The sequence below is a fragment of the Glycine soja genome, chromosome 18 (assembly GCF_004193775.1).
Source record: "Glycine soja cultivar W05 chromosome 18, ASM419377v2, whole genome shotgun sequence".
Classification (NCBI taxonomy): Eukaryota; Viridiplantae; Streptophyta; class Magnoliopsida; order Fabales; family Fabaceae; genus Glycine; species Glycine soja.
The window spans coordinates 313,635-322,591 of NC_041019.1; the positions used below are offsets into that span (position 1 = coordinate 313,635).

Here is an 8,957-nt window from a genome sequence, read left to right on the forward strand (position 1 = left end):
AATACAAAATAAATACAGAATTTAAAATACAAGAAAACAAATAGTTATCCAAACTCATACATCAAATTAACCTTTTTGTTAAGGCATCAAATTAAGCTTTTAAGAGTAATACATAATTTTACCCGAACTCATACACAATTATAAATAAATGCACAGATAGCTAGTCTATCTTCGAGTCCTATATTTGATCTTTAGTAATCATAATATACTTGAGATATTTGCAATAACGGCATAGCTCGATCATTGTACATGATCATCTCGGGAATACTTGCATACATAGAAAGAAAAGATAGATCGAAGAGTAAGGATTTGATATGTATGTTGGTGATAGAACGACTATCATCAATCATATAATGACTAGACTTTTGGAGGAAGTTAATGTTTATCTAGGTATAACATCTTAACAATTAAGTCCCTAGACGCAGTATGGATCAATATTCTTCGATTGAAAGTGATTGGAAGTAGATATACATATCTGAACTTATGACAAAAATCTTCATCTTCCACATATGAACTCAAATTAGGACATTCACAGTTCTAAATTAAATAACTCAAGCATATTTTCATACAAATCAATGAAATGTTGAGCAGATGAAGTTCCCAACACTGGGTTCTCTCTCCCCGGGCCCCTAGGCATTCAGTGAATAGAGACGCTCCAGATCCGAGTCCATTCATAATCGGATCCTGGTATTTTGCGGGTGTCCGAATCCAAAGAGACGCTCCAGATCCAATCCAACACAAATTCAAAAAGTTTCATTTCGCTCTCTTCTCTCTCTCTTTCTTTCCTTGTTCCTTTCTCTGTCAACTCAACTCTCTCCGATAATTTTCAAATCTCAATCCCCCCAACGGCTCTTTCTTCTTTCTTCTTACCTCTCCCCATTTCCATCGCCTCTCTCTGTCCTTCTTCCTCTGCCCCCCCAAAAAATGAAGCGCTTCATGCTCCCAAGAAACCCTCTCAGGGACGCAGCAGAGCTTCCTTCTTCGCCAAGCCCAACCCCAACTACCAGCTCCGCCAAACCCCGTCCCTCTTCTCGCAAACACAAACCCTCCAAAGAGAACGACCCTCCCTCCGATCCCAATCTCGTTACTCCCTCCCCTGCCAAATTGAAGAGCCCCTTGCCCCCGAGACCCCCTTCTTCCAACCCTCTCAAGCGCAAGCTCACCGCCGCCGATGCCCTAACCGACAATTCCCTCCCCGCACCCTCCGATTCCGGCGTCAAGGTAATGCTCTCATCGCCAGTTAGGGTTTCAACTCTTCATTTCTCCAAATGTCGTTGATCTGTGTCCCGATTTTGACTCCTTTTTTTTTTTGTAGGTTATTGTCAGGATGAGGCCGCTGTCTTCGGACAAGGACGAAGGAGATCCCACAGTTCAGAAGGTTTCCAATGATTCCTTGTCCATTAATGGATACAATTTCACCTTCGACTCCGTTGCTGACATGGCGGCTACTCAGGCATGCTTTCTATTTTTGTTTCTGCACTTCTGCTCAATACTGAATACTGTTGTTCTTTTATTTTATCTAGTTTGAAACATTTTGATTCACTTTCTGTTTCTGATTCCGTTTTTCAGCTGGATATTTTCGAACACGTTGGGGTGCCTCTGGTGGAGCATTGTTTGGCCGGGTTCAATAGTTCGGTTTTTGCTTATGGACAGGTTTTTTTTCCTTCCCTTTGAGTTGACTTTTTGCTTTTAGTTTTGTCCTGTTGTTGCTCTAATGCTGTTGAATTTCATGATGTCTATGCTTTCAAACTTACTAGACGGGGAGTGGGAAGACTTATACAATGTGGGGTCCTGCCAATTGTTTGTCGGATGAAAATGATCAGCAAGGACTTGCCCCCCGTGTTTTTCAGCAACTCTTTGAACGCATAAGTGAAGTAAGCATTCCATTTCCATTCCTTGTTTGAAGATTGCTTGCACTGTTTCGCGATGTTTACTGTTGTATTTCCTGCACAGGAGCAAACTAAGCATTCTGAAAACCAACTCAGCTATCAGTGCCACTGCTCTTTTCTTGAGGTTGATTGTCTCTTAATCGTTTCTTTTTGTGTTCCTGACCTGCTTAACAATGTCAGTTTAGTCCTTTTGACACAAAGTTTGTTTTTGCAGATATACAATGAGCAAATCATGGATCTGTTGGATCCAAGTCAGAAAAACCTACAGGTAAATTCTGAAACAGTAGTGATGTTCTTTATTTTTCTTGTGTTTCACTGCTTTATGCTGGACCTGGAACTGATATTGTGTTTTTTATCCAGATTAGAGAAGATGTCAAGTCTGGTGTCTATGTTGAAAATCTTACAGAGGAGGATGTGTCTTCAATGAAGGATGTAACTCAGCTTTTAATAAAGGTATTTGTCAAACTTACTCTACCACGGGCATTGTATTATGACATATTTCTATTGTACCATAACATATTTTCTGTTTCTTTTTATTACCTACTTTGAGCATTGTCTTACCATTCAATATCTAACAATATGATTAGCGTTAGTGGAGCTAGTTTTACTGCTGTTCTATAGCAGGTCAGTTTTTATGCTTTGAAACATGAGTTACTCAATGGAAAGCACTCAAGTTGCTTATTTTTTTGCCAGAAAGTCAAGTGATTTCATGTTATGAATTCATATGATTTCGTTTAAATTTTAAAATTCTAGTTTCACATTTGTAAAGTTTTTTGGAAGAGTCAAGAATCTCAAAAGCTCATTTGTGTAGGAACTTGCTTGAAATGCTTATTCTTGTTTTGTTTCAATTAGATATATTAGATAGATTTAATACAATGTAGATCTAATAGCAGTTAAGGTTGCAACAAATCTTCCGTTCACAATGTGTTTCACTATCATCTACCTTTCATTATGCAGGGACTATCGAACAGGAGAACTGGTGCAACCAGTATAAATTCTGAGAGTTCCCGCTCCCATACTGTTTTTATTTGTGTTGTTGAATCTCGATGCAAGGTGATACACTGTCTCTCAGCAATTGTTTACTAAAAGAACTTTCTGTTTAGGATACATTACTCAGCTAACATTGGAGCTGTAAATAGATATCGTTTCATTATTATTCTTGGAACATACATCTGGAAGATGTTTTGAAGTAAATTCATTTTTGCAGAGTGCATCAGATGGCATGAGCAGATTTAAAACAAGTAGGATCAATCTTGTTGACCTAGCTGGGTCAGAACGGCAAAAATCAACAGGTGCCGCAGGAGAGCGATTGAAGGAAGCTGGCAATATTAATAGATCACTCTCACAGCTTGGGTATGGTTTAACATGTGTGTGTATTACATCGAAAGCAAATATCAGTGTTAAAAAGATACTTAATTATAAATGGTGAATTAATTAAAGCTTTGAATACCAAGCCAAAAACATAAAAGAAGAATCTTGTACGTGATTTGTTGAGGCTTTAATGGAAATTTCTAAAATACAAGGAGCCCCAGAGATAAGCCAAATAACATGGTATCTGTAAGTAAGGAATGAGCTAGGATAAATATTAACAAGGACAGTTCTATACTGATTGAAACTTAGGAAACTAGATGATGGCAGAAATGCAAGTGTTATGGGGGGAATCAAGGATTTCTATAAGAGCTAGCACTTACTGAGGTTAAACTGTACACTGCAGGAATCTGATTAATATTCTTGCGGAAGTCTCTCAAACAGGAAAGCAGCGGCATATACCGTATAGAGATTCTAGGTTGACATTTTTGTTGCAGGAGTCTCTTGGAGGAAATGCAAAATTAGCAATGATTTGTGCTATTTCACCAGCACAAAGGTAGTATGTAATGCACTGCTCATTTGATATGTTTTATCTTCTGATCTTTCTGTATTACAGAATTTTTTAAATGACTTGGTCCTACAGTTGTAGGAGTGAAACATTCAGTACACTGAGATTTGCACAACGTGCCAAAGCTATCAAGAACAAGGCAGTTGTTAATGAAGTTATGGAAGATAATGTGAAGCACTTGCGACAAGTGATTCGGCAACTAAGGGTATATTCTTACCTACAATTCTCAATCATTTTGAAATTTGAATAACTTAGAAGTATATGACATCAACAGGATGAACTTCATCGAATTAAAGCAAATGGTTACAACCCAATGGAGTCAAGTGGAGGTCATTCAGCAGCTTGGATCCGACGAAGCTTGACTTTATTACAATCCAGCCTCAACCGGCCACCACCATTATCCCGTCTTGATGAAGATGGTGATGAGGAGATGGAGATTGATGAGGAAGGTCTTGAGGACCATGATGGAGTTTCCTACAATGCCAATATGCCGAGTAATTGTAATATTATAGCCGATAATGACAATGAAATGAACACTAATGATCAGGATTTGGCTCAACCTAGCGAGGAGGAAAATATAGCTAGTTGTTCTGTTAGTAAAGGTTTGAATGAAGAACCATCCTGTGCAATGGTCCGAAGCAGTTTCTCTTGTCCTGTGGGTGAATCTGATTCTCCTAGTGCAGCAATGAATTGTGTCTCGCCTGCCGGCCTCAGCATAGTTCACTGCGATTTATCCCCAATCCTTTCCCCAACTCCTAGTGTTTCACCTAGAATCAGCACCAGCAGGAAAAGTCTGAGGACATCAACAGGGCTGTCTCCTTCTGAGAATGATCTTCATGTTGAAAAAGATTTGGACATGAAAACCAGCAATAAGAAAAGCTCAACTTCTGCCTTTTCTAGTCAGACAGCTCCAAATTTCCTTAATAAAACAGAAAATTTAGCAGCAAGCATACAGCATGGTCTTGAAATTATCGATAGTTACCAACGTAATTCAGCTTTGAGGCAGTCACCATATAGGTTTTCATTACAACCAAGAAAATCTAAATTAACTTTTCCAGCTAGCAAAGTTGATGTGGGCCTACAGACTTCTCTTGATGATATTGTTGGAGAAGATTCTGTTTTATTCACCTGTAGTAATTGTAACAGCAGAACGCAACTTCATGTCAATGAGACTGACAATGATTCAAACCTACAGTTGGTACCTGTTGATTGCCATGAGTCTGCTGATAAGACAAAGAAGCAAGTTATCAAAGTAGGTGCAATAATTCAGTTGCATTTTTTCAGTTGAACACTAGAACTTGAATTCATTATATCAATTATAACTCCTTTTTCTTCTGTTATTTAGGCAGTAGAGAAGGTTTTGGCAGGATCTATAAGGAGAGAAATGGCCCTTGAAGAGTTCTGTGCCAAGCAGACCTCTGAGATAATGCAGCTTAATCGCCTGGTAAATTTCTCTCTGTTTATCAACAACCATCTCACTGTTTTTTTTGTATGCTGCTGTTAATGACTGTTTCTCTCATGCTATTTGTAGGTGCAACAGTACAAGCATGAGAGGGAATGCAATGCCATAATTGCACAGACAAGGGAAGATAAAATTCTTCGCCTTGAGAGCCTTATGGATGGTGTTTTACCCACTGAAGAGTTCATGGAGGAAGAGCTAGTGGTTCTTACCCATGAGCATAAGGTAGAAATATGTTCTTTTATTTTACTGTTTTGGATTTATAAACAATATTCTAACATATTAGACACTTATACTTAATTGCTGCCAACAGATTTTAAAGGAAAAGTATGAGAATCATCCAGAAGTTTTGAAGATGGAGATAGAGTTGAAAAAAGTGCAAGAGGAACTAGAGAAGTATCAAAATTTCTACAAATTGGGGGAGAGAGAAGTGTTGATGGAAGAGATACAAAGTTTAAGAAGTCAGCTTCAATTTTATGTTGACTCTTCATCCACATCAGCAAGGAAGCAGTATCCATTATTGCAATTGACTTACTTGTCTGAGCCCAGTATGGCAGCAACCCTCACCGCCATTCCAGTGTCGACAGAGGAGAGAGTAGAGACAAATGAAACTCTTGCATCATCCAGGAATGATATTGAAGTACAATTTGAACAAGAAAGAATTAAATGGACAGAGGCAGAAAGCAGGTGGATTTCTCTTTCTGAAGAACTGAGAGCTGAGCTTGAAAGTAGCAGGTTGCTAGCTGAAAAGAGAAAGCAGGAATTAGATGCTGAGAGACAGTGTACTCAGGAGCTTCAGGAAGCCATGCACATGGCTATAGAAGGCCATGCAAGACTTTTAGAGCAATATGCAGATTTGGAAGAGAAGCACATCCATTTGCTTGCAAGGCATAGACAGATCCAGGATGGAATTGAGGATGTCAAGAAAGCGGCTTCCAGAGCAGGAGTACGAGGTGCGGAGTCTAAGTTCATAAATGCCCTTGCTGCTGAAATTTCAGCTTTAAAAGCAGAAAGAGAAAAAGAACAGCGAATCTTAAGAGATGAAAATAAAGGGCTTCAGTCTCAGTTGAAGGACACTGCAGAAGCAGTGCAAGCTGCTGGTGAACTGCTTTTGCGGCTTAAAGAGGCTGAAGAAGCTGTCACTACTGCACAGGTTAGCAACAAATCAATTTTACTTCCACATATGATTTTATCAACTGAATGACTTAAATACTTTATGTTTAGTTTCTGTTATTATAATTTCGCTAGTATTTGATCCTTTCTCCAGCATTGCCTGCCCCCTGCCCCATTTTTTTTTTGTTAACATCATTTGCAGCACTGTAGTTTTTGTTATTATAATTTAGTTCCTACTAGTGACAACTTTTAAAGGACTAACTTGTATAGATAAAAACTGAGGGACCAAGCAACACTAGTTATTACTTCGGGACCTAATTGTGCATATTAGCATTTTTATGAACATATCTGTTTATTCATGCTCAAGCTATTACAAAATTTAGAAAATGATAGTCGTAAGATGGTTGTCCATTTTATATGATGAGATTTGGAGCATCAAAATTCACCCATGTTTTGCCTATGACTTTTTTTTTGACGTTGAAGTCTTCCAAATTCCAATGATCATCCCTCACAAGCTCGTCCCATAAGCAGCAGCTCAATTTATTTGCTGCAGTTGATGAATGATGAATTTTGATTCACTATCTTAGCCTGACTTTTAACATGTAATTTTGCAGAAACAGGCTATGGATGCAGAACAGGAAGCTGCCAAGGCCTACAAACAAATTGATAAGTTGAAGAATAAACACGAAAAGGAGATTATCACACTTAATGAGCTTCTTGCAGAAGCACGTTTGCCAAAGGAATCTGTACTACCGACTTATGATGACGATGGTGTCATGCCCAGTTATGACAACTCAAAGGAGCCAAACAGTGTTAATGATCAGTTTGAGCCCTTTACTAATAATGCAGAGTATGGTGAGCTTGCCAAACTAGCAGAACCATCGTGGTTCTCTGGTTACGACAGATGTAATATATAAATATCATCACATTGTGTAATTTTGTATTAATTTGTTCATATGATTTGAAGAAGAAATGATTGTATTCTTTCGTTCTTACATAAACGAGTTTATCTCAATAGTCTTCCCTTACTCTAAAATCTATTTTGAGTAGGCAGATTTACCTGATAGAGATTGTCAGTTGCAAAGTCGATGCAGCTCTTCATTATGATCATATTTCTCCCCTTTTTTTTGTCTCAATAGTTGAATTTGAATTTTTGGTTGGAAATATGGGAAAGGGGAAAATTTAAACCCAGGTCCTGGTTTTCTACTAACAACCAATAGAGAGTGCAAAATCAATACCTACAAATATTATTATATTATAAAATAACAATAAAAAATATATTTTGATTATAATTAAATGACATACATTAAGCTCATTAAAAGGTGCTTGGAGTAAAAAAATTCTTATAACATTTAAGTGAATATAGATTGGATATGACTAAATTTATATTGACTAAAATGGATTGGATCTTGAATGTAAATATAACCTATACGAATCCACATATCATGTAGACCTATAACATTAAAATTTTTAATGTATATTTAATGTAATATAATAAATTGTGATAATTAATTTTGATTCAATAATTAATTTTTTTATATACGTAAAAAAATATATTATTAGATTAAAATTAATTATAATAAGATCAAAAATAAAAATCTACTTAATGTAAAAATATTTACACAAATATTATAAAAATTATAACTAAATTTATTAAAAAAACATTTAAAATATATATTTTAATTTTTATAAAAAAATTTAGGTTATACAGATTTGCATAAACAGACTAAAATTGCAGAAAAAATTATATCTTGAAGAAGGATCTTGGGTCAAAAGATAATAAAAATAAAATGAATGATGTATGAAAAAAATAATAAAAAAAGTAAAAAGAAAAAAAAGTAACACTAATAATTTTGAAGTATTTCAAAAAATGTTGGTGGTTACTATAAGAAAAAAATGTAAAATAATTTTTAAGATTCAATTCAGAAAAGAATCCAATTCATATCCATCCCACCGCTGCCTCCGTTGTTAGATCTACTAATTGAATTGCATCAAAACGAACATCACCACCAATACAATCACTGTAACAAGTAGATGTGTTTGAATCTCGAAAGGTTTTGTTGTTTGCTTCGGTCAGCCATTGTCGACGGTGATTCTAAGTACATCGGATTTTTGTTGCCTCCTTGAAATTAGCGATTCTTGAAGACGTAGCACAAATTTATTATTGCGAGTGTGCGACGAGGACGAGCTCGAGATCGTGTAAAAGTGAAAATTAGCCACTTGAAAATTGAGTCACCAAGTGTTCAAGCGCGTTTTCTAACAAAAAAATAATGTTTTTAGAAGTTCTTCCTTTAATATTTTTTTAGAAATTTTTTAACCTTTATATTTTCAATTTTATCTTTCGCGTCTTGGTTCTAAATTTAACTTCAATATTTTAAAAAATATAAATAATTAAAAATAGTTTTACATTATAATATAAATTGTTTATCATCAATCCAAAATATAATTTATATGTTAAAAATGTTTATTTATTACGAATTTTAATTATAATAAATTAAGATATTATAGAATTTAATTATATAAATAAAAATTTATCCTTTTGTTGTTATACCGTATTAGTTTTTTAAAAAAAAAAAATTAAAATATTTTTTAATTTAAATTATTTTGAGTTTAATTTTAG

General features: G+C 35.7%; 1 protein-coding gene across 1 annotated transcript; it reads left to right on the forward strand.

Annotated features, from left to right (window-relative positions):
* The first annotated feature begins 537 nt into the window (after positions 1–537).
* LOC114394420 (kinesin-like protein KIN-12B) lies at positions 538–7,403 on the forward strand. The gene is made up of 16 exons (XM_028355993.1): positions 538–1,221; positions 1,316–1,453; positions 1,570–1,653; positions 1,758–1,874; positions 1,954–2,013; positions 2,104–2,157; positions 2,250–2,342; positions 2,847–2,942; positions 3,097–3,242; positions 3,604–3,753; positions 3,841–3,970; positions 4,040–5,017; positions 5,111–5,209; positions 5,297–5,449; positions 5,538–6,377; positions 6,952–7,403. Exons 1-16 carry the CDS (start codon positions 925–927, stop codon positions 7,252–7,254), a joined length of 3,738 nt encoding a protein of 1,245 aa, XP_028211794.1. The 5' UTR covers positions 538–924; the 3' UTR covers positions 7,255–7,403.
* The last annotated feature ends 1,554 nt before the right edge of the window (positions 7,404–8,957 follow it).